Source organism: Muscardinus avellanarius (genome assembly GCF_963383645.1).
Source record: "Muscardinus avellanarius genome assembly, chromosome: 1".
Taxonomy (NCBI): Eukaryota; Metazoa; Chordata; class Mammalia; order Rodentia; family Gliridae; genus Muscardinus; species Muscardinus avellanarius.
Genome location: NC_137786.1, coordinates 172,947,635 through 172,974,807, shown reverse-complemented (window position 1 = coordinate 172,974,807; position 27,173 = coordinate 172,947,635). Strand labels below are relative to the sequence as shown.

At 39.7% G+C, this 27,173-nt stretch overlaps 1 protein-coding gene across 10 annotated transcripts in view; it reads right to left on the bottom strand.

Annotated features, from left to right (window-relative positions):
* NARS2 (asparaginyl-tRNA synthetase 2, mitochondrial) overlaps positions 1–27,173 on the bottom strand; it is a gene marked incomplete at both ends in the record, with an annotated part of 127,456 nt that overhangs the window by 81,635 nt on the left and 18,648 nt on the right. For 8 of the 10 annotated variants that reach the window (XM_080703316.1, XM_080703318.1, XM_080703322.1 and 5 more), the window contains one exon: positions 23,313–23,393. The exons of the other annotated variants lie outside the window; for them this stretch is intronic. In XM_080703316.1, the coding sequence (XP_080559442.1) occupies positions 23,313–23,393 (81 nt within the window). The remainder of the gene's footprint in view (positions 1–23,312; positions 23,394–27,173) is intronic. 10 annotated transcript variants of the gene reach the window in all.

Here is a 27,173-nt window from a genome sequence, read left to right as displayed (position 1 = left end):
TTAAACCTATGTGAGGACCATTCATTCTCATAAAAATAAAGGCAGTTCTGAGCATAGACTTAAAAGAGAAAATGCCTGCTTTAAGCTGGGCATGGTGGCACACACCTTGTAATCCCAGTACTTGGGAGGCAGAGATAGGAGGATCACAAGCTCAAGACCAGCCTCAGCTATGTAGTAAGAACCTGCTTCAGTATTGGAAAATAAAATGAGCTGGGGTTGGGCATGGTGGTACAGCCTGTAAACACTACATGGGAGGCTGAGACAGGAGGACCACAGGTTCAAGGATAGCTTCAGCAAACAGTGAGACTCTCATTAATTTAAGGAGACCCCATATTCAAATAAAAATAAAATCAGGCTGAGGGTGTAGCTCAAAGGCAGAATGCTTCTGGGTTCAACCCCCAGTAACAACAAACAAACAAAGACATAAATAAAAAAAAAATAAGAAGGGCTGGGGATGTAGCCTGGAGGTAGAATGCTCCAGGCAGAGGTGGGGGAAGGAAAGAGAAAATGGGAGTTTCAGTCCTACACTGCAAAGAAGTGAATTCTTAGAGTAAAGGAAGAGTCTGGCAGGGAACTTCAAGCCCTGGTGAGAAGGCAGCCAGCCAACACCTGGGCCACTATGTTGCAAAACAGAAATTCACTGATTCACAGGGAATAGAAGTCTGCAGGAAATGCTGGCAGAGTATAACCTTGGGTGCTATTCTAGAGAACTTACTAAGAACATACAGCTGGGAGTGGTAGTGCACCCCATAACCCCAGTACTTGGGAGGCTTAAACAGGAAGATTGCAGGTTTTAGGCCAGCCTCAGCAATTTAGCAAGACCATGTTTCAAAGAAGAGAAAGAAAATGAAAGGAAAGGAAAGGAAAGGAAAGGAAAGGAGAGGGGCTGGGGTGGAGTGCAGGGGTAGAATGTCCCTGGGTTCAATCCTCAGTACCATATACACCCAAATGTATACATCCAAATGTATACCTAGGATATATATTTTGGAAAAATTTTAACACATCTACTAGAGTGTATATATAAGCAAGACTACTGAAGCATTTCCTTCCCACCCCCCATGCTGGGGATTGAACCCAGGGCAATTTCTTTGGGTATAGATTAAATTGAGGACAACCTAAGACAACCTAAGGCTTCATTACTCCTAGGAGAATGAGTAAGTAATATACAGCAGACACATGCTACAAAGACCACTTTGCAGCAAGTAAAGGCAACAAATAGATCCCCCCCACCCCAGTCTGGGGATAGAACCCAGGGGAATTTGACCTCTGAGCTACACCCCCTGCCCTATTTTTTACTCTTTATTTTGAAACCAGGTCTCACTGAGTTGCAGAGGGCCTCACTAAGTAGCTGAGGCTGTCTGCAAACTGCAATCCTCCAGGTCTTAGCCTCCCGAATGCTGGGATTACAAGCATGCGCCACCACGCCCGGCTAGAATTTTAAAACAGAAGGAAACAAAGCAAGATACACTGTCATTGCTGTAAATTAAAAACACAATGAAGCAGCATTGCAGGGGAGCAGCCTGCAGGGACCACTGTGGACACCATGTGTGGACACCATGTGCAGACACAACTTTAAGCCTGAGAAGGGTTTAACCTTAAGTGCAGAGTCCCACCTAAAGTGCCCGTGTCACCCTCCAAAAAGGGAACCCTGCAGCACAAGGACATTCTGGTATGCCAGCTGACAGATTCCTACTCAGGCAACATTGAAATCTGACAGTTCCTGAATGGACAGGAGAAAACAGATGGGGCCGTGGCCACCAACCTGACCCATAAAGGAGATGGGTCAGAGCCTGGTGATGCTGGAAATGACCCCTCAGCTGAGAGACATCTGCGCCCGCTATGTGGTGCGCCCAGCCTGGACAGTCTCGTCACCGTGGGGTGGAAGGCACAGTCTGGGTCTGTCAGAAGTGAGATGCTGGCTGGCGTTGAGGGCTTCGTGCTGGGCTCCTCTTTATTCCACTGGGCATCTTCATGTACGTGAGGGGCAGGACAGCTCAACAAGACCTGCACAAGCAGGGTTTCTGACCCCACCCGAAAGACATCATGTGCCTGGAACAAGGATTTGTCTCCTTACTCCTGGAGTCTGGCTCTGGGATAGACATCGGGGACTTAAAAGTCTGCTGCCGCCAAGCCATTTCTACAGTTCTGCTCCTTGATTCAATGCACAAAGGTTTCTCTCATGAGGCCTCCATAGAGTTTCTCTCTTCTCCGCTCCATAAATAATCAAGTTTGACATAAAAATCACAAGTCAACATTATTGTCTGTTTTCTTTTAAGAAAACGCCCCACATCTTCTCTTGGTAAACAGGTGGAGTTGATGAGAAGCTCACTGTCATACACACAGAGGTCAGAAAGGAAACATGAAAATGTGGGACATTGAAATGACTGTGTCAGGTGGAATCAGATATGGTCTTTTTTTTTTTTTTTTTTTTTTTGGATGGTACTGGGGATGGAACCCAGGGTCCTTCTACCTCCCGGCTACACTCCCAGACCTATTTTATATTTTATTTGGAAACAAGGTCTCTTAAGCCAGCGAGGCTGGCTTCAAACCTGTGTGATCCTCCTGTCTCCGCCTCCCAAGTGCAGGGATTACAAGCATGCGCCACCACACCGGGCAAATTTCAATTTCTAAACATGTTAAAATTCAATTCCATTGAGACAGATCACACACATACATAAAATATACAGATCATTGATTCATCACTAAGTGAATGCCTATGGGTCTATAGTTCAGATCACAAGACAGAATAGTAACCACATCCTAGAAAATCATAAAATTTCTTTTTCATCCCCAAGGTAGCTGGTAACCTGATCATCAAAACTTCATATTACTTTTCTGTTTCTGACTTTATATAAATGCAATCATATAAATATATATGTATTTTTTTACGGGTCTGGGGATGGAACCTAGGGGCATTCGACCTCCGAGCTACACTCCCGGCCCTATTTTTTATTCTTTATTTTGAAATAGGGTCTCACTGAGTTGCAAAGGGCCTCACTAAGTAGCTGAGGCTGTCTGCAAATCACGATTCTCTTGCCTCAGCCTCCAGAATGCTGGGATTACAAGCGTGCGCCACCACGCCCAGCTTATAAATATGTATTTCTTTATATCTGACTTCATTTACTCCAAATTATCATTACTTAGGATGCAGCTCAGTGCTTGAAAGCTGGCCTAGCATGCACAAGGGCTGGGGCTCCATTCCCAGCAAAAAAAAACCCCAAAGTTATAGTTTTATAGTTGTGAGATTTATCCATGTTGTTGTTAGTCAATATCTGAATTGTTTCCAACTTGAAACTAATATGACTAATGCTGCTATATACATTTTCATAATGTCTAGTGAATGTATTTGTGTGGAATAGACAGTGCTGAGTCACAGGGTGCGCTTATCTTCAAATATCTAAGTGGTTATACCAATGCCCTTTGCCACCAGCACAATATAAGATTTCACATGGCCTGGTACCAAAATAGTGACTTTAGTGTGGTTTGTAGGTGGATGGGGTTCCCCAACACCCTTTTGAGGAAGTTCATGAGGTCAAACCACTGTCATAATAGTACTAACAAGGTATTTTGTCTTTTCACTACGCTGACATTTACACAGATAGGGTAAAACTGATCAAATCAAGGCAGAGGCACTCAAACGTGCTAGTGGTCATTGTATCCTCCCCATCATACACTCATGAGTGAAAGAACAAAAAAATAAAATTCATTTTTTCATGAAAAAAAAAAACCCTCAAGTTTTACTTAATAATGTCTCTGATGAAACCATTTTGATGACTGGTTAATCTTATTAAATACTGACTTTTAGAATACTTTTTTTTTTTTTTTTGGTGATACTGGGGATGGAACCCAGGACCTTCTACCTCCAGGCTACACTCCCAGACCTATTTTTTATATTGTATTTGGAAACGGGGTCTCTTAAGCCAGCTGAGGCTGGCTTCGAACCTGTGCGATCCTCCTGTCTCAGCCTCCCAAGCACGGGGATTACAAGCGTGCGCCACCATGCCCTGCTTAGAATACCTTTTTAATATTTGGTTCAACAAAATAGGAAGTACACATAAAACTCTTATGCTACATGATGAAGTATGTGCCAGTCAGCTTTGTGTTGCTATGACAAAATATAAACTTAAAAGGAAGGAAGTACAATTTTAATTTTGATTTTTGGTGGTACTGGGGTTCCTGGAAGCCCTTCTACCTCCGGGCTACACTCCCAGACCTATTTATATTTTTATTTGGAAACAGGGTCTCTTAAGCCAGCGCTGCTGGCTTCGAACCGGAGCGATCCTCCTGTCTCTGCCTCCCAAGCATGGGGATTACAAGCGTGCGCCACCACGCCTGGCCCTGGCTTACAATTTTAAATGTCCATGTCAGTTGGCTCTGCTGCTTTTGGGCCTGTGGTGAGGAGGATCACTGTGGTGAAGGACATGAGGTGGGGACAAAGTTGCTCACTCCACGGAAGACAGGAAGCAAAGAGAGACAGAAGGGACCAGGGTTCCAATATCGCATTCAAGGGCATATCTCCAGGGTTCTAACTTTGTACCACTAGGCTCCTCCTCCCAAAGGTTTCACCACTTCCGCTGCAGCAGCTGGTCTTGAACCTGTGATCCTCCTGTCTCAGCCTACCAAATACTTGGATTACAGAAGTATGCCACCACACGTGGTTTCCAATCCTTAAGTACATTTCTTTGATGTGACTTTAAGTAATGTTAATAAGTATGAACTTTTTTTTTTTTTTGCAGTACTGGGGATGTAACTCAGGGGGATTCTACTTCCGATCTACATCCCCAGCCCCAGTTTTTATTTTAAACAGGGTCTCACTGAGTTGCAAAGGGCCTCACTAAGTAGCTAAGGCTGTCCATGAAACATGATCCTCCTGTCTCAGCCTCCCAAATGCTGGGATTAAAAGTGTGAGCCACCACGCCTGGCTGAGTATGATTTTTTAATATGGTTAAATGAGTCAGCAGCTGAAAGATCTGCATTAATGAAATGGGCAAATATATAAAACAATAGCATTCTTTTCACTAATTATTTTTGTTTTATAAAATTATTTACTTTCCATCGAAATGTTTTGTTTATGCTAACATGTAATGGATTTATTTTATGTGTTTTAAAATGAAGTAATAAATATTTTAGAATTTCTCAGCTTAATTTTTAGTATAGAAAATATCCATATAACTCACATAAACAAAAGCAATTTAAGGTCCCCCAGAACACTATAGTGTTAAGGAATCTTGGTAAATGCTGTATCAAAACAATCTCTCTCCCACTAGAAATGAAAGTGAGCATAATATAATGAGAGCCCAAAATAAAGCCTTAACAAGTAGATGTCTAAAAAAGAAAAAGTCTCATGGAAATTTCCAAGAAAACCTGAACCCTCTTGCCTGAATAATCTTTAGAAAGCTGCAATTTTGCCAGTTGTGGTGTAATCCACCTTGGGAGCCTGTGATCCCAGTACTTGGGGGGGCCGAGAGAGGAGGATCACAGGCCTCAACTGCTTAGCAAGACTCTGTTTCCAAGTAAGAAATAAAATAGGGTCGGGGGTATGGCTTGGAGGCAGGGTATCCCTGGGGTCGATCCTGAGTAGCACAAACAAACAACAAAAGGGAGCTGGAGGTGTGGCTCGGGTAGAGACCCTCTGGGTTCAGTCCCTAGTAACTAACACACACACACACACACACACACACACACACACACACACACACACACACACCAGCTGGATTCCTAAATTGGTGATAGCTCTGTGGTAGATTCCTGGGCTGGCATGTATTGAGGTGCTTGGTTCAATCCCCAGTTGAAGGGAGGAAGGGAATATGAGGGGAGGAGGGAGGGAGAGAAAGACGTACGCTGCAATTCTGATTATTCTGAAAAATTACAAAAATGTTTGATAGCTCCCTATAGTCTCGATTGAACACGCATGCAAGAAACTTCAGTTTTTGGCTCTTAGGTTTCTAAATCTGTAAGTCCCTCACCCTATCCTGTGCTCTAGTCTGTTTAACTGTGAAGTGCTCTCACTGACCTCAGGATCTCTGCACCTACTACACAGCTCCTCTTCCAAGAAGCCCTCCATCGCAGGCATGCTGCTAACTCCCACTTGCCCTTCCTTCAAGATTCCGCTTAGGGCAGTCGCAGAGCACTTGCCTGACATACTGAGGTCCTGGGTTCAATCTCTAGCGCCACAGAACAATTAGCTAATAAAAGATTTAGCTCAAAACCAAGTATTCATAAAGGTTTTTTTTTTTTTTTTTACTACTATACTATCAGCAACCTCCCAAACCCTACTCCATATCTAGGCTATAAATGACCATGCTCTGTACTTCCATAATAATCTGTAGACTTATGCCTCATTTATTCATCCAGTTATTATACTAGACCATGGAGAAAGAGCAATGACTAAGATAGAAAATGCAGGGGCTGGGATGTTAACTCAGGGGTAGCGTGTGTAGCATGTATAAAGCTCTGGGTTAACACCCAGCATCAAAACACACATACAACGTCCCTAAAAAGATTGAAAAAAAAAATACACAAAAATCTAAGTTCTTAAAGAATTTGCATTCCAGTGGGGAAGAAAGAAAATTAAAAAGTAAAATAATATGGAAACAAGATAATTAAACGTTGGAATAGTGTAATGGGGGTATGGGGGTAAGAAGAGCACTCCAAATCAATAACAAGAAAACACCTGAAGATAAGAATGCATTTGCTAAGGTGGGCTTGATGGTACATGCCTGTGATCCCAGGACTTGGGAGGCTGAGACAAGAGCATTTGTAGGTTCAAGGCTGGTACTGAGCACATAGCAAGACCCTGTTTTAAAATAAAATGGGGTGAAGATGGAACACAGTGGTAGAACGCCCCTGAGTTCAATCTCCAGTCTCCCTCCCCACATTATCCTAGCGTCTGAGTGTAGAATAAATAGGTAATGCACGAATATAAGCAGAGAGACCAAGCAGCAGGCAAGAAAAGAGTGCTTTGAACCAGATCGGCAATATTGAAAATATTGAATAGAGACACTGAGGATTTTTGTTAAAGGTAACCCTGCAAAATTTGAGGATAGGTTAGATGTGGAGCTGAAAGAAATGGACAGAGAAAGATAAATTTAAGACTTATATTTTCTTATTTCAATGATGGATAGCAATAATTTTTACTGAAACAGAAAAGACTGTTAAGAAACCAAGTGCTTTACTTAATACATATTAGTTTTGCATGAGTACTAGACATCAAAGGGAAAATGTGAAGCAGGCAGATACTTCTACAATTCTGGAGATCAGAAAGAAGAGGCTGGAGTTGGAGATAAAAGGGCTGATAGTCTCTGGTATGTGGACAGTAGACAAAGCCTCGAAACTGGATAAAATCACCAGGGGAGAAATTACAGCTCAGTGCTTCTTACTGGTGATAACGTTCTCCAAAAAATATTATAGGAATTTATAGGAGCATTCGTGGACCCGAGTCAGAGATATCCTGCAATATGTTCAAAGTCCTGAATGATGAAAAAATTTTCTGAAATCTCCCAAATTTTTAATGTTCTGCCAGACATTCATATATGTGGTTGGTGTATCAAAAAATGTAGATCTGAGTCACGTGATGATCATTACTTTTACTTATTATATATATAAGGTCTTGGTAGAAGATTTCATGTGGACAAAACTTGGGTGAAAATATTTGAAACCAGCTGGGCCTGGTGGTGCATGTCTCTATTTCCAGTACTTGGGAGGCTGAGAAAGGAGGATCGCAGGTTTGAGGGCAACCTCAGTAAGTAGTGAAACTCATCAACCTAGTGAGAATCCTGTTTAAACACAACACAACACAACACAAAACAAAACAAAAACAAAAAAAACAAGAGCTGGGTGTGGTGGCACATGCTTGTAATCCCAGTACAGGGAGGCTGAGACAGGAGGATCACAGATTTGTGACCAGCCTTAGCAACTTAGGTCCTCTGCAACTTAGTGAGGCCCTGTTTCAAAATAAAATAATAAAATAGGGCTGGGGATGTAACTTGGATGTAGAATGCCTTGGGTTCAATCCCCGGGACCACACACACACGAAATAAAATAACATTTGAAATCAATACAATGAATGGTTTTTAAGTCCTTCCTATCCTAATCTATGACTCACTTAAACTTTCCCTAATCATAAAATTTATTAGCCTTTTTCTATCATACTTGTCATTGGAAAATAGAAAATAACAGAGGTGAGAAAAGAAATACCAAGAACTACCAGAATTTTTTTTTTTTTTTTGTGTGTGGTACTAGGGATTGAACCCAGGGGCATTCTATCTCCCAGCTACACCCCCAGACCTATTTTTTATTCCTTATTTTGAAACACGGTCTCACTAAGTTTTGAAAGGCCTCACTAAGTAGCTGAGGCTGGCCACGAACCTGAGATCCTCCTGTATTAGCCTCCCAAGTACTGGGATTACAAGCACATGCCACCATGTCTGGCTGAGAAATTTAAAAATGTGTGTAGCCCAGTGACTTTTATATCATAGAGGTCTAAAATCCTCCCTATTTCTTTTATGATTTCCAAGAAAATATTAAGCAAATATTTTGAACTGCCCTCTAGTTATCTTTCTCACAGCAGAACAAATATAGCTGAGTAGTTTTTTATGATCTCAAGGGAATGAAATAGAAAAACTCACACAAATCTGACTCCATCTCCATGTAAAATGTGGCAAGGAGAGCAAAGAGCCACTAGCTGTACAGGAGAAAGGAACAGAATCAAACATGGGAAGTTTACTTGACCTCCAGAATCACTGCAGTACGCACAGCTATTTCATCTTCTTTCCCCATCTTCTACTTTGTCCCCTCACCCTCACCTCACTCTCATTCTATTTACTTATAAACCCAGAGAGGAAAAATTGAGAATGGAATGCATAAATCTGAAGCATGCCACAGAAACCCAAGTGCTCTAAAATAAAAAGGGCATGCAACTGCCCTGTTTATCCCCAAATGCAATTTCCTTTAAAGATCATGAAGGAGAAGGACTGTGCACTCCCCATGACCAGCAACATCCCATTTTCTTTCTTTCTCCCAATTAAAGGCTTATGGGGTTATAGGCTATACCTTTCATGATGCCAACAGTAAAGAATCAAAGGATCTTTGAGTATATAGGAAACTGTAATCCAACTTCCCTCTTGTAAAAGAACACCCTAGCGCTTAAAAATGGTAAGTATTAAATGTTAGGTCAAATGTCATATATAGTTAGTGTTCTGTAAGATCTACAGGAGAATCCTGGTAGAGCTCCCCTATTTTCCCTTACGTACCTCAAATAGAGCTACAGTATTCGAAATACCTTTTATGAAACTATTTATTCCAAAGTATAGAACCCTGGTCATGCAAACATAGGAAGTAAATCCGCCATATAGTTCACAGTAACTTATAGTTTGCTAGTTTCATGTTTCCTATCAAGCTATGTCTCAAATGGGGTTGCTATCATTGCTAAAGGCACATCATTAGACTGCATCTCAACTATAAAAACTAAAACCAAAGGAAACAGGCTCAAAATAGGCATTCTACTTGGCTGGTCATGTTAGTTTTAGAACGTTCCCAGTACTAACAAGCCAATATGTAGGCATTTCATTGATATAATAATTTCCAATGAGTCCAGTTTATGTTCCCATACTTTCCAATTACGATGTGTATCTTGGTAGACACTGAACTTCCAGAATAAAAACAATCTTTCTTAAAATAAGAGGCCATTTACATTCCAAAACACCCACTCTCAGCCCTAAGAAAGGTTTCATTCTGGCAACTATCTGATCAGCAAGAAAGGAAGTCATCAGCTCAGACTGTTTGTAAACAGTCTGCTTTCCTGTTGTGCAGTCTGAGAACAAGAAAGAACAAGGAAAGAAGAAAAGGGGCCTGGATATCTGAGAGCAGAGGGTGTAGCTGGGCAAGACAAAAGGTCAGCAAACAATCCTCACGGTTGCCCCACCCCAGGAGGCAAACATAAAGGCAAATATGTTCCAAATGTGAAGTGCTTGGTGAGATGTACCAAAGATTTTCTTAACCTCATCACTCAAAAACTTATCAAGTTTGGCTGACTGGTCGTCAGACTGGGACTATAAAGATGGGTAGAAATGGTCCTGCTTTCCAACACCTTCCTTGAGAAAGGAAGCCTACACTGCACTAAGCATCCTGAATCTTACCCGATTTCTTTTTATGGAAGTTTGTCCCTTATCTCTTATACCTTCTCCAAACACACAAATGGAATCTCAATCAGTGATTACTAAGAGCATGATTTTCTTGCAGTTGCTTCAGTAGGAAAGTGAGTTACCGATAAAGTTGTCCTTTATCCCCAGCTATGGTGTTAAAGGACAAGTCATTGTAAGGAGTATTATTAAAAATTTTACCATTCTGATGCTATCCAAAAAAGATTGTGTGTATTTATATTTTTGGGGGTGGTACTGGGGATGGAACCCAGGGGCTACACCCCCAGCCTATTCTTTATTTTGAAACAGGGTCTAAGTTGCGGAGGGCCTAAGTAGCTGAGGCTGTCCACAAACCTGTGATCCTCCTGTCTCAGCCTCCCAAGTACTGGGATTACAAGTGTGCACCACCACACCCAGCAAGGTTTGTATATTTTGGGGGGAATCAAAGTATTTCCTGGAACCATAAAATAAATGCCTAATTTCTGACAAAAACCCATTCTTGCAAACAATTAACTTGCCCTAAAGAATATAAACTCAAAAGGTTTGTGTGTGTTTATGAAGTGGACCTTTTCCTTTTCCTTTTTGACTACCTAACTGAATTCTAATGTCCAGACTAGCAACATGAAAGTTCAAGTTAAAAAAACAAAAAATAAAAATGGGGGAAATCCACATTCCATTTTAATTAGTTATGGAAAGAACAATTCATAGAAGAAAAAATTATTCTCCATGTTAAAAGTTCAAAGATCTCTAGCACAGATTAGTCAACCTAAATACTTCTGGGAAAATGTAGGCAGGGAATGAAAGTAATAAAAACAACAACAGAAAGTGTACCTTGCTACAGACATATATAAACTACTTTCTAAAAATATTCAGGATCTAGCCAGGTGTGGTGGCACACATCTGTAATCCCAGTACTTGGAGGCTGAGACAGGAGGACTGCAGGTTCCAGGACAGCCTCAGCAAGTAGTGAAACTCTCATCAACCTAGCAAGCCCCTGTTTCAAAATAAAAATAAAATAGAGCTGGGAGGGTAGCTCAGAGGTAGAATGCTCCTAAGTTGAATCCCACTAAAAAAAAAAAAAAAAAAGCCAGCAACTCTGTTTAATTCTATGAAAAAGCTACTTATATTCTTCCAGATCATGGTGTATACATAATGAAGTACATTAATTACTTTTTATACTAGAAGCATTATATTTTTCAATTAACTGCACAAAAAGTTTACACGGTCCATATTTAATTTTGTGTAAGAAAAAATTCATTATACTATATTTTCTACTTAAAAAAAATTTTTTTTATGGCACTAGGGATTGAATCCAGGGGTGAGGCCCTCTGCAATATAGTGAGATCCTGTTTCAAAATAAAAATAAAATAGGACTGGGGGTGTGGCTTGTAGGTAGAATTCCCCTGGGTTCCATCCCTACTATTATACCTGCGTGTGTGTGTGCGCACGCGCGCACACACACACACACACACACACACACACACAGAACTGCAATTCAATCTTCTGGAGGGGGCATTGGGGCATTTTACCACTGAGTTACATCCCCAGCCCTTTTTTATTTTGAGACAGGTTCTCACTATATTTCAGAGGCTAGCCTTGAACTTGTGATCCTACTGCTTAAGCCTCCACAGTAACTTGGATTATAGGGGTGTACCACTGCACCTGGATATTTGTTACTTTGTGTGTGTTACTGGGGATTACACCTAGGGGCATTCTATCTCTGACCTGTATACTCCCAGCCAATATTCGAAAAAGGGTCTGGCCCTCACTAAGTTCCTGAGGCTGGCATTGAACCTGTGATCCTCTTGTCTCAGCCTCCTAAGTACTGAGATGACAGGTGTGTGCCACCATGCTGTTTGTTACTTTTTAAAAAGTGTTGCACCTCATGAAATTGAAAGTCACTGCCATATATAATTGACATCCCATGCTGCTTAATGACAGAGACAAGTTCTGAGAAACCTGTCATTTAGGCGACTTTATCATTGTGCAAATATCATAGAGTTTATTTCTACAAACCTAGATGTTATATAGGTCAATCACCTAAAGTAGCCTCTTTTTTATTTTTCCTTCTGAGATGAGGTTTTACTAGGTTGTCCAGGCTGGTCTTGAACTCTTGAGCTAAAAAGATACTCCCACATATCTGGGATATACAGGCATGTACCATTATGCCCAGTCTTGAATTGGTCTCTTAATATAATCAAGAAATGGGGAGAGCCAGCATGGTGGCATATGCCTGTAATCCCAGTACTTGGAAGACTGAAGCAGGAGGATCCCAGGTTCACAGGGAACCTCAGCAACTTAGCAAGGCCTTTTGCGATTTAGTGAGAACATTCAAAATAAAAAATAAAAAAGGGCTGGGGGTATAGCTCAGAGGTAGAATGCCCCTGAGTTAAATCCCCAGTTAAGTGTGTGCACGTATGTAGATGCGCACGCGCGCGCGCGCGCGCGCACACACACACACACACACTGAATAAAAATTTGACATTTAATAGTTCTACATAATACCCTTATAAAAATACAATTCAGTTCTACATAATACCCTTATAAAAATACAATTCAGAGCTGGGCATGGTGGTGCATGCTTGTAATCTCAGCATTTGGGAGGCAGAGACAAGTGGATTTGTGTTTACAGCCAGCCTCTAGTGAGGCCCTTTGCAACTCAGTGAGACCCTGTTTTAAAATAAAGAATAAAAATTAGCTGGGTGTGGTGGCACACACTTGTAATTCCCAGCATTTGGGAGGCAGAGACGGGAGGATTGCGGTTCGTGGACAGCCTCAGCTACTTAGCAAGGCCCTTCGCAACTCAGTGAGACCATGTTTTAAAACAATAAAAGACTAAAAAATATGGCTGGGAGTGTGGCTTGAAGGTAGAATGCCCCTGGGTTCCAACCGCAGTACTGAAAATAAATAAATAAATAGGGCTAGGGGTGTAGCTCAGAGGTAGAATGCCCCTGGGTTGGTTCCATTCCCAGTACTACACACACACACACACACACACACACACACACACACACACAAACACAATTCTATTAATTATTTAGTCTGTCTACAATTTTCACCTGTTAGCCTTATCTTCTAGATAGACTGACATTCCTTGAGGACCTGTTCATTGTAATGAAAAAAAAAATTAAACTTTGCAAAATTTAAAATTTTAATATAAACTTCAACCCATCACTCATGCATTCTAGTATGTAATAGAAGCAAAACTAATTAGCTAAGTCGGGTGTGGTGGCACACACCTGTAATCCCAGTAGATGAGAGGCTGAGACAGGAGGATCACCGGTTTGTGGACAACCTCAGCTACTTAGTGAGGTTCTCTACCACTTAGTGAGACCTTGTTTAAAGAATAAAAAATAAGGCTGGAGGTATAGCTCAAAGGGAGAATAGCCCTGGGTTCAATCCTCAGTAACTGCCCCTCCCCAGAAAAAAAGAACTGTCTAATGAATTCTCCTAGCTGGTAGAGGCAAAGAAGGTATGATGTAGGGGGAAAAAGATGCTGATCACAAGTCACCAAGTCTTTGACTCTCATGTCTACATTTAATATCATATATTAATTAAATTCGCGTATGAATTTCCCTAGAGGCAGTTATTTTTTATACTGACTATTTATTAGGAACATGTAGTAAGCTTCTAAATTTTCAACATCCAGACTGCATTCCAGATCAATAAGATGGTAGATTATACTAAGATGGTAGACAGGCATTCACATATTTTAATGTTAGTAGTTTTTTTTTTTTTTTTTTTTTTCTCCCTGGTACTGGAGGTGGAACCCAGGGGCATTCTTCTACCTCCGAGCTCCACCCCCAGCCCTATTTTTTATTCTTTATTTTCAAACAGGGTCTCACTGAGTTGCAGAGAGCCTCACTAACTAGCTGAGGCTTGTCTGTAAACCTGGATCCTCCTGTCTCAGCCTCTCAAATGCTGGGATAACAAGCATGCACCACCACGCCCGGTTTGTTTACTGGGTCAATTTAATATGCATTTGAAATTGGAAATCACTGCCTTGCTGGGCGTGGTGGCGCACACTTGTAATCCGCGAGCTTGGGAGGCGGAGACAGGAGGATCGCGCAGGTTTGAAGCCAGCTGTGCTGGCTTAAGAGACCCTGTTTCCAAATTTAAAAAGTATAAAATAGGTCTGGGAGTGTAGCCCAGAGGTAGAAGGGCTTCCAGTAACCCCAGTACCACAAAAAAAAAAAGAAAGAAAGAAAGAAAAAGAAAATCACTGCCTTAAACTTTCCCTTTTCTTTGTCTCCATTAGTAGTCTTCTAAACTAGTAATTAAGGAAAAAAAAAATTGAGTTCACTCAGAAGGCAAAAAAGGGATTTGTTTGAAAAGATACAAATAAAATGCTAAAAAATCTAAATGCGTAAGTAACTATAATAATCTAAAATGGACTAAGTTAAGTGATTAAAAAAAGGTAAAGAGATTGAAACATTTTTTAAAAATTCTGAGCTGTATGCTGTTTCCAAGATACACCACAACATAAGACAAAAAGAGTTACAGTAAAGATGACAGTAAAAAGTCAAGCCAAATAAATGCTCATCAAAAATAAGTTCCAGGATGAGGGTATAGCTCAGTGGTAAAGTTCTTGCCTAACAGGCATAAGGCTCTAGGTTTGATGTCCAACACATCCAAAACAAACAAAGAAATTAGTATGGTTAAATTGATAACAGGAAAAATAGACCCTAAGGCCAGAAAGTAGTGCTAGAAATAAAGAGGTTCACTACATAATAATTAAAGGTTGATGTCCAAAAAAGCAGTTCTAAATTGTATTTATTCAATAACAAAGCCTCAAGGATACACAGAGTAAGCTAGGGGTAGTGGCGTACAACTTTAATCCCAGGGCTTGGGAGGCGGAGACAGGAGGATCACAAGTTTGAAGCCAGTCTCGGCAACTTAGCAAGGCTCTCAGGAACGTAACAAGACCTTGTTTCCAAATAAAAAAATAAAATAGGGATGGGAGCGTAGCTGGAGGTAGATTAACCCTGGGCTCAAATCCTCAGCACCACAAAAATACAAAAGAAAAGAAAAGAAAATACAAACACAGAGCAAAAGCTATCAGAAAATAATTTAAAAGACATTAGGATTGAAACAGCCCAGAAATGGACAGATAAAAATAAACTAAATGTCAGTAAGCATATTGTAGATTTGATCATACAGTTAATAATCTTGTTCTAATAGACAATATATATATTGAACACTGCACATAGACACTGAAAACTACTATATATATATATATATATATATATATATATATATATATATATATATATATTTTGCAGCACTGGGGATGGAAGCCAGGGGCATTCTACCTCCGAGCTACACCCCCAGCCCTATTTTTTATTCTTTATTTTGAAAAAGGGTCTCACTGAGTTGCAAAGGCAGTTGACACTGTCCGCAAAACTGTGATCCTCCTATCTCAGCCTCCCAAATCCTGGGATTACAAGCATGTACCTCCACGCCCAGTGAAAAATACACTCTTTGCACATAAGTATACAGAATGCTTATAATATCACAAAGTATTAAGTAGATGGAAAAATATAATAAAGTTAATGACATTTATAATAAAAATTATTAAACTCCACTGAAAAACTATGAAAGAATACTTAAATATATGAAGTGATATACCATATCCAGGGATAGGAGGATGCAATACCATAAAAATACTAGTTTTTCCAAATTGGTCTATAGAATCAATATTATTACAATTAAAATCCAAATAGAGCTAGGGGTATGGTGGCGCACACTTGTTAATCCCAGCATTCTAGAGGCTGAGACTGGAGTGTCACGGTTCATGGACAGCTTCAGCTACTTAGTGAGGTCTTCTGTAACTTAGTAAGACTTTGTTTCAAACTAAAGAATAAAAAATAGGGCAGGGGTTATAGTTCAGAGGTCAAATGCCCCTGATGTCCATCCCCGGACCTACCAAAAAAAAAAAAAAATCCAAATAGGGTTTTTGTTTTTGGTACTTGACACAAAGCTTTTTAAGTTTAAATAGAAAGAAAAAAGATCAAGAATAGCCATAAAACTCCTGAAGTAAGGAGATAAAGACTTGTCCTATCACATATTAAGAGCTATCAAAGAGCAGCAGCAATGTGAGCTAATGGCTTAGGGATAGTCTGATATACCAGTAGAATACAACAGAGTACATAGAAATATATATTCCATACATAAAAATTTGATTTAAGACAAAGCTGGGAATTCTAATCACAGGACAGAACTGTAGCATTACAATTGTGTCTTAACAAATGGTACAGAAATAATTATCTGTTTTGGAAAAAGATGAGACTCTTAACTCATCACATCCAAAAGTCAATTCTAGATATAGTAAAGATCCATATGTTCAGTGCACAAACTACGAAACTTTTAGGAAATAATATAGAAAGGTTTTCTTAAACAAGATACAAGAGTACAAACCATAAAAAACAAGACTGAAATTTGACTACATTAACATTTAGAACTCTTTCCACCAAATGGGAGTATACAGAAAAAGGCATGCCACCCACTGACACATTTGCTATAATATAGTTAAAAAATATATTAGTATTATTTGGAATATAAAAACAAGCCAATATAAGAGATGGCCCAATAGAAAGTATTACAGAAGAGGAAACGAGTGACTCAACAGTTATTAGAGAAAAGGAGATTAAAATCACTCTAAATCACATTCATTCATTCATTTATTGCAGTTCTGGGGATTGAACCCCAGCGGCTTTCTACTTCCAAGCTACACCTCAACTCCTATTTTTATTCTTTATTTCGGAACAGGGTCTAAGTAGCTGCGGCTAGGTGTGAACCTGCAATCCTTCTGTCTCAGGCTCCCAAGTACCGGGATCACAACTGTGTGCCATCATGCCTGGCCTAAGTCACATTTTATATCCTTGAGATCGGCAAAATGTTAAAACTATAAATAGCAGATGTTGGCAAGGATGTAGAACAGCATACCCTACTGGTGGGAATTTAAATGAATTCTTCCTTTCCAGTAAATATTTGAATTTATCTAGTAAAACTGAAGCTATGAATATGCATTTTCCCCTATCTGTATATACCTTGGAAGGTAAATTGAAATCACCCAGAGCCTTAAAATATACTAATGCTTAAGTCCCATTTCCTGAGATTCTGATTTAATTGGAACATAATATTAGGCAAACAAAGAAAAACTTGTCACAAAAAGTATGACTCTATTTGTATAAGTTGAAAACTGTAAAAAACTAAATATTTAGCATAAGGGTACATTCATGTTATAAAACATTTTTTGGAGGTACTGAGGATTGAATCTGGGGGCATTCTACCTCTGAGCTACACCTCCAGCCCTTTTAATTTTTTTTGTTCTGAAACAGGGTCTTGCTAGGCTGCTGAGAGTCTCTGTAAGTTGCTGAGGCTAGCCTTCAACCTATCATCTTCCTATCTCAGCCTCCCAACTACTTGGGATTACAAGTGTACGCCACAGCACCCAGTTGCTAAACTTTCAAAACAACAAAAAGCCTGAGAATAATAAACACAAAAATCAGACCATTGGAGAAGAAAGATAGAACGGGGTAGGTAGAAAGTGGGGAATCAAAGGCACTAATAACTGTCTACATAGTTTATATTAATTGATACCTATACTGTATATAAAAAAAGGAATTCAGCAGTAATTAGGTACTAGTATTAGGTTACTGCTGCAAAAAAGAACAGTATTATACAGTGCCTACTATTAGTAGGCAAGTAGCAAATGTTATCCTTTCTCCCATAGAAATATAAAAATGTGTAAAAAGTCATTAAAAACAAAAACAAAAACAGCAAAAGCCCATTGTGGTGGTGCATGCTTGTAATCCCAGTATTCGGGAGGTTAAGACAGGAGGTTCGTGGTTTGCAGCCAGCTTCAACTATTTAGGTCCTCTGCAACTCAGTAAGACCTTGTTTCAAAATAAATAATAAAAAAATAGGGCTGGGGGTGTAGCTTGGAGGTAGAATCTCCCTGGGTTCCATCCTCAGTACTGCAACAAACAAACAAACAAACAAACAAACAAACAGCAAGGATGCTTTATTTCAATACAGTCGTTTGTTATCTATTAAAAAGTCTTCCCAGCTTTCAGGAGGCTGAGATTGGAGAATTGCAGTTACTTAGCTACTTAGCGAGGCCCTTTACAACTCAGTGAGACCCTGTTTCAAAAATATAAAGAATAAAAAATAAAGCTGGTGGTGTGGCTTGGAGGTAGAATGCCCCTGAATTCCATCCCAGTACCACTAAATAAATATATAAATAAACAAATAAATACATAAATGTCTTTAGCTTCAAAATAGTAATCTAAGTTTTGGCATTTTTTTTTTAAAGGCCAACTTCAGGAGTCAGTGGGGGTATATGCAAATATCTTTCACTGTACTTTACAGTCAAAAAGACTTTGTTTAAAATACACTCTGCTCCTTACTGCAAGACTTTTGGCAAGTTTTTCTATCTGAGCCTAGTCTCCTCACCTAACAAAATCAAAGTGAGAAATTCCACCAACAAATAATGTATGGAACACCTACCTACATGCTATGTATTGTACAACAATGTATAAGAAAGATATGGCTTCTGTTCTCATAAAGGCCAACTAATTCCTACTTCAGAGGGTTGCTGCAAAGAGTAAGATATCTTATATCTACACATGTCTGTGTGATTTTATTTACATGAACTTGATGTGTCAAAAATAAAATGGCTATTTTTTTTTTTCCTGGTACTGGGGCCGGAACCCAGGGGCACTGTATCTTCGAGCTACCACACCCCTTGCCCTAGTTTTTAATCTTTTATATTTTATTTTATTTTGTGGTACTGGGGATGGAACCCAGGGACATTCTACTTCCGAGCTCCATCCCCAGCCCTACTTTTTTTATTCTTTATTTTGAAACAGGGTCTCATTGAATTGCAAAGGGCCTGCCTTACTAAGTAGCTGAGGCTGTCCGCAAACCGTGATCCTCCTGTCTCAGCCTCCCAAATGCTGGTATTACTAGCATGAGCCATCACGCCCGGATAGTCTTTTTATTTTTGAAACAGGGTCTCACTGAGTTGCAAAGGGCCTCACCAAGTAGCTAAGGCTGTCTGGGAACAGCAATCCTGTGGTCTCCGCCTCCCAAATGCTGGGATTACACGTGTGCGCCACCACGCCTGGTTTAGAATGTCTATTTAATAAATGTTATTTTCCTTTCTTTTTTTCTCCTCTTGGATAATTTAAAGCTAGTAAGTAAGATTACTCCTTTTAAGAACTTTGACTAGTGGTCTAACACTATTTTAAAAAATACCAGTGAAGTTACACAAATGACAATGTAAAAATATGAACTGACTTAATGACATGTATCTAATACAAATGTTAGAGATTGTTATTAGTTTAATCTATTTTCAGGTTAAAATGCTGGCGTCTAAATCAAATGGAAAATACCTAAAAATTATGAACCCCAAAATAAGTGGATTCAGATTTCATAGTATTTTTTACATTTGTAATGATTTGACTCAAAATGTATTCTTTTAATGTCCACAATTTGGCTTTCACATTTGCATTGTTTTGGTGGCATCACTATAGTAGGATTTTTTCTCATTTGAAAATATCCTGTAAATTCATATTGCTGAGTGGCAAAATAGAAATAAATTTATAAATCAAAGAGCACTAGTAAAGTACATTTTACAAAAGAGGAGGCTGAACAAATATTTATAGGATGAATCACATGGTGCAGTTGTGTGGCCAATGGGATCCAATCATTTGAAGAATATACTCAACTTGGTGTTATGGAGAATGGAAGAAACATTCAGAAGCAGCCCAGGCTCTATCATTTCACAATCTGAGGTATCTGTTCCTCTCTCTCTCCACTTATTTATTCATTTACTTATTTTTGGTACTGGGGATTAAGTGTAGGGATGTTCTACTGCTGAGCTATACCCCTAATCCTTTTCATTTTTTTTTTGAAACAGAGTCTTGCTGATTTATTATATGCTAACCTTGAACCTGTGATCCTCCTGTCTCAGCCTTCAAAGTACTGCAAATATATAGACATGCACCCCTACGACTGGCTACATTTTTTTCTTTTAAACCATGGTGCTAAATCACAAGATCCTCAATGCACAGTAGAAACAGCAAAGAACACAACACTGGTGTTTTCTTGAGTCAGTTTTCCTCTCAGTGCCCTTGAAAACAGACTCACGTCTCCTTATCTAGCACTTTCTTGCCCTCTTTTAATCAGTTTAAGTTAACAATATATCAAATTAAAATTGAATAAATATAAAAAACTTGGTAAGACAGTCTGACAAGTAACTCATAAAAAAAATCATCCTCACATATTACTGGCAGAAATAAAAACTGGCACAATCTCTACAAAGAGTAATTTGTCAATCAAAGTACAAAGCATCTCTTCTATATGAGTAATTACTTTTAGAATACTATTGCTGTATTCACTCATGTGCAGAGTAACTAGTGAACAATAATACCCAAAGCAGCATTACTGGTAATAGGAAAATAGTGGGAACAATCAAAGTTCTGTCAATAAAAGAATAGGTTTACTGGTATGGTGCACATGGCTGTAATCTCAGTACTTGGGAGGTAGAGACAGGATGATCACAGGTTCAGGGCCAGTCTCCACAACTTAGCAAGACCCAAAACAATATAGTGAAACCCCGTTTCAAAACAAAAAATAAAAAGTGCTAATGGTGTAGTTTGGAGGTAGGATCCCCTCTCCTTGGGTTCAATCACCAGTATGGGGAAAAATAAAAAGAAGTATTGCTTCTAAAGGATAAAGGATTGGCAAAAGCCCAAGATACGGCTTAGTATTTGAACTTCTGAAAACAACAAAGACAGCAAGTCAGACATAGCACAAAAACCAGATGGGTGAAATCTGGTCTAGATCCTAACCGTAGAAATGTAGGATCAATGAATCTAAGAGCAAGTCTTTCCAATATTCTGAAGAGTCAAGTCAAAATCCATTATATAAGCTGGGTATGGTGGGCAATGCCTTAATCCCTGCACTTGGAGGGGGCTGAGACAGGAGGATCTCAAATTCGTGGCAAGCTTCAGCAACTTAGTGAAGCCATCAACAACTTAGTGAGATCCTGCTTCAAAAAATAAAAATAAAACAAGACTGGGGGAGGGGGGGTTGGCTCAAGGGCAAAATGCCCCGGGGTTCAATCCCCAACACACACACACACACACACACACACACACACACACACACACGAGACAGCATTGAAGCAGATAAAGCAGTTATATATTAATGATGTCAGTCGATAAAATCAACCAACTATATAAAGAAGAATACTGATTTTAGGGAATAAAGAAGCCGGTAAATAAATAAAAGAAATACAAAAAGCATGACCCTTCATTATAGTTGTCTTTGTCCATTAGTACAGTATTGGTCAATGAGTTGAAACAGCTATAAAACTGATTAATGAAATTATCAGGTATCGGGGCCTGCCGTGAGGCAAGGCTGATGTTGGGGCCTCCGAGGCCGGGATTAGAGCCTGCTGAGGGGTGAGGCCAGAGCCGGGGCCAGCATGGCCAGAATTGGTGCCTGCTGTGAGGCAAGGCCGGTGCTGGGGCCTCCCAGGCCAGGATCAGAGCCTGTCAAGGGGTGAGGCCGGTGCCGAGGCCAGCGAGGCAGGGATTGGAGCCTGCCATAAGGCAAGGCCAGTGCTGGGGCTTCTGAGGCCAAGTCGGAGCCTGCCGAGGGTTGAGGCTGGTACTGAGGCCAGCGAGGCTGGGATCGGAGCCTGCTGTGAGGCAAGGCCAGTGCTGGGGCTTCCAAGGCCGGGATCGAAGCCTGCTAAGGGGTGAGGCCGGTGCAGGGGCCAGTGAGGTTGGGATCAGAGCCTGCTGTGAGGCAAGGCCAGTGCTGGGGCTTCCAAGGCTGGGATCGGAGCCTGCTAAGGGGTGAGGCCGGTGCCGGGTCAGCGAGGTTGGGATCGAAGCCTGTTGTGAGGCAAGGCCGGTGCTAGAGTCAGCGAGGCCGGGATCAGAGTCTGCTAGTTGGCCAGGCCGGTGCCGGGGCCTTCAAGAGTGGGATTGGAGCCTGCAATGCAGCGTACACATAGAAATATCACAGAAAATAAAAAATCAGATGCTTTCCCTAATATGCAAAAACTAGGAAGAAATGGGTAATAGGAGGAGATCTAGTTGAAGAAAGGGCCCTATGGAGGAGCAATTAAGGTGAACAATCAGAGGGGATGCTATGGGGGAAGATGGAATCTCCTTAAAACACATGATGTACGTAAAAAAAAAAAAAATATCAAAGTTAAACACCAAATCATGCATGGGATTGAGGGAGGGGGAGGGAATGGGATGGGGATTAGATAAAGGCTAACTGGATGATGTGTGCTTGTATATCTTCACAAGTCTTGTATTCCATTGTGATGTTTGACTACAATGCACCAATAAAAATATATGTATAAAAAATGAAATGCTTTCAACTGCTTAAAAGTAAAAAAAAAAGTTTGTGTGTGTGTGTGTGTGTGTGTGTGTGTGTGTGTGTGTGTGTAAAAATTTGTATGTACATACATGTACACATCACCGATTTAACCCCTACCCAATTCCCACCCCATTCCCTCCCCATCCCTCCTTTCCTTGCTTGGCTTGGTGGTTGACTTTGATATGTTTAAGTACATTGTGTGTTTTATAGATTTTCTTTTCCCCCCTCCTTTCTCCTCCTTTAGGTTGCTTTATTTGCTCCTCTATAGGATTTCCTTTTTCATCTAGAGTTCCTCCTATGACCCATTTCTCCCTAACTCTCACATATTGGGGAAAGCATCTGCTTTCTTATTTTTTGTGACTGACTAAAAGAATCTGAAAAAGAATATGATATTCACACATATACTTTCTTCTAATTTTATTTATTTTGAAGATGACATACATTAAAAAATATTAACTGATAATTAAATTTGCTCAAGAAATATCTTAAAACTCCTAGTAATCTTTTCAAATTTCGCCAGTTAGCCAATTCAATGGTATAAGAAAAGCTAATAAAGTACTAAATTAAAAATTCACTCCTTTTAGTAATATGGCTGGTAGGCTAGGAAGTCAAAGCAGTTTGAATGTTGTTTTAAGAATTACTTCTGACAATTTCAGATGCTAGTCATAATCTTCAGTTCATATAACTCTTATTAAATTTAAATCAAACCCTTAGGAGAAAAATATCAAACAGTAATATATCTCCATGATGGGAAATACAACTTACCTCAACTTGAAAAAGCTCTCCAGCCCCCTCACAATCATTAGATGTGATTATTGGGGTGTGAATGTGCACAAAACCACTGTCCTGGAAAAAAAAAAAAAAGAGAGAAAAATAAGCCACTCTTTTCAGTGTATTTGTCCATGAAACAATTCCAAGAACATAAATGATGTTGATGTTACGCTATTAAAATGGCACCCAGAGACTGCCATACCATTTCCCTTCCCTTCCCAACTAGGGTAGAAGCACAATGAATTTTAAATCTGGTACAGACTTGGAAATTAGCTTATCCAATCTCTTCTGTTTCAAAGTTAGGGAAACAGCAGGGTGTGGTGGCACACCTTTGCAATCCCAGTACTTGGGAGGCTGAGACAGGACCTCAGCAACTCAGTGAGGCCCTCCACAACTGAGACCCTGTCTCAAAATAAAAAGTATAATAGGGCAAGGGTAAAATGCCCCTGTCCAATCCCCTGCACTCCCCCACACACAAAGGAAACAGAGTCCCAGAGAGATTTAGTGACCAACAAAAGCCCTCCCCTGCTGGGCATGGTGGCGCACCCTTGTAACCTCCCACTCTTGGGAGGCCGAGACAGATGATTGCACAGGTTTGAAGCCAGCCTTAGCTACTGAGTGAGGCTCTCAGCAACTTAGTGAAACCCTGTTTCCAAATAAAGTACAAAATAGGTCTGGGAGTATACCCAGGAGGTTTAAAAAAAAAAAAAAGCCCCTGAGTTCCACCCTCACCACACAAAAAAAGCTCTCCCCCACACTCAGTCTATGCTAATGCATCACACTGCCACACATTGGTAAAGAAGTGCAAAGTGATCATTATGAAGTTCAGGCACCTGGGAATGAAACCTCAATTGTAATGTATCACCAACAAAGAGAAAAATCAAGGCTGGTTAATAGGGAGTGACTATTTAAATAAACAGTAGGAGGCAGAAGTGGCTCTTAGGAAGTCTCTGTCACTCAGATGATGGCACCGTGCATCACACATGGCACTTCCTTTGCCCGAGGAACATTCTAAACAGCAGCAAGTCCATCCATCCCCCAGGCGCCCAGCTCTTCCGATCAGAGTCTGACACTATTTCCATTAGTGAACCACAAAAGCTGTTGCTAGAAGGATTGAAATAACCCATCGACATCAAGGTTGTACTTCTTCCAGATGGATGTAGGCCAAAGGTTACAACACAGATGTAGCAGGGTGGGAGCAAGTGTAGCTCAAAGTGAATCAACAATAAAAGCCAGACTTGCATGTATGCAAAATTTTAGCCTTGAAATCAATACAATAAATTCATAATTTTTACCTCTCTGCCAAGTTCTATCACTGACAGAATGTAAAATCATCTCCAGCATTATTAGGAACTTCCCAAATATGACCCTTTCTGAATTTGAGAATTCTGGATATAATGCAAAGTATTTCATCAACAATTTGTATTATAATATAGATTTGGTAAATATATTTGAATATGTACTTACCGTGAGAACAATGTGCCTAGAGGTGCTGCAGAGAGCACATCAGAGAGAACCAAGGAAATATAATCAATAATTTTACTGCATAAAATTCTTATCTCATAGAGGGCTGAATTATGGACATGAATCATTTATTCCACACGAATGCAAGCAACTCTGAGCACAAGCGCAGTAAACAAAGAAAGGAAGTGAAAAATCCAAAGGAAATGAGGGTGGGAAGGGGAGGTAGAGAGAGTGAGAAAAAAATTTAATGGCTAAATATAATTGTCAAAGTTAGAATTAGTCAAATGCCACAAGAAATGTAGCACTGTAAATCTGAGGTAGGTAAATATATGCGATTAAAAAATTACACAAGGAAGGGGAATTCCATTTTTAATACTTAACTAATGCCAAACCGTTCGAAGTGGGTAACCAGCTTTCTAAGTTTTAATGCTGTTAGCAAAGCTTATCAAAGTCTGTAACATTACCAAAAGCTATAAAGGAGTAAAAAGGAAGAATGATAAAGTGGTGCAAACAAAGTCCAAAAGAGAAAGTGGGAGGGGAAGCAGAAAGATAAAATGGAAAGTAAGTGGCAAGAAGAGATGGGATGCTGTCACCATTGGCCTCAAATGAGTTATCAGCCTCCCGTGCTTATACCACCCCACAGCAAAGGGGCTTCCAGTAAGAATGTGATGGCCAAATAAGGAGAAAATTAAACATGGCACCCAACTTTTTACACTCTACCTGCCACCTCCAAACTTCTAAATCTTTTGATACACATCCTAGAACCAGATATTTTAGGAGGCTCCGAGTATCCCAAAACTATAAAATTTACATACAATGGTCCATACACAATACTCAAAAAACTGACATTTTATTTATTTATTTATTTATTTATTTATTTATTTATTTATTTATGTTCATTCATTTATTCATTCATTTTTGCAGTACTGGGGATGGAACCCAGGGGCATTCTACCACCTAGTGACACTCCCAGCCCTATTTTTTATTCTTTATTTTGAAACAGGGTCTCACTGAGTTGCAAAGGGCCTCGCTAAGTAGCTGAGGCTGGCTTTGAACCTGCACAATTCACCCGTCTCAACCTCCCAAATGCTGGGATTACAAGCGTGTGCCACCATGCCTGGATTATTTTTCCTTTATAAACAGCAGAAATAACTATCATTTTATTAGCATCAACAAATAAGAAATGTGAGAGGAATTGCTAGATAGATATACCATTGGCAACTAGAACTGATTGCAAGAGAAGACAAAAAAAAAAAAAAAAAAGAGCTCATAAAAGCCATAAAAAAACACAAAAGCACCCCATAGTGCAGCAGCCTGACATTCAACACAGGGGCAAAGACCACTCCACGCCATGGCAGGCTCCAAAGGACTGCCACCCAGAGGTAACAACCCCTGAAATCCACAGCAAGAACCTCCACTCATTTGGAAAGGGTAGTCTTCTCTACCACCACACTTGAGGCAGACAGACAAGTAAGCAAGCAATTACAGGAAGATGTAGAAAAAAATTTGGCCTAAAAATGAAGATCTCTAGCTATTTGAGAAACCTGGTTCTTCTAAATGATTCATTCTTGAGGATTCTAGAAAGCCAAGTTTCAGCACATAACAAGTGTAACCATTTTATGAGCAAACCCAGTCGTACCCAAAACACTTTTTGATGCTCAAACCAAAAATAACTCTAGATCCTTAAAGTGTTGTAGCTTGAAGTACTGTTCAAGTCTCTATTTTCTATTTTCCCACATTTCTGAATTTTTAGTGATATATTTGAAATTAACGAAATTTAACATGTTAAACTTTCACATGTCTCAGAGACTCTAAAGTAACAAAACAAAGAGACAATATCAAATACTAGATAATACATGATTATTGTTTAATATGTCCTATAGCACTAAAGTAACTTCTTTAAACAATTCAATCCTAAATGTCATACATACAAGTGGATGACACAGAATGAGGCATCAGAATTATATTTTTCAGGGTATTATAATTAAAAAGTAAATTTATATCACTAATAATGCTAAAGTTCAAGTTATTTTCATCTATTTATATGTTCTAAAATGTTTATTTTACTTATTTTTCTTATTTTAGTTTTTCTAGTTTACTTTTTTATTTTTAAATTGTTTACATATCTGTAAAAGCATCAAATAATAAAGGAATGTATAAAGTAGGTAAAATCTACTTCCTAATGGTTGCTAATACCACCACCTAGTGGCTAAAAATGGGTATTAAAGGAGGTCCACTTTATCAGGCTGTTGTAGTCAAGAAGAAAAACCTATTTTCATATCAGAACAGATTTTGTTTGTGAGGTTCAAGCACTACTGAGAACCCATATGAAGCCGGGCGTGGTGGCGCACGCTTGTAATCCCCACGCTTGGGAGGCGGAGACAGGAGGAT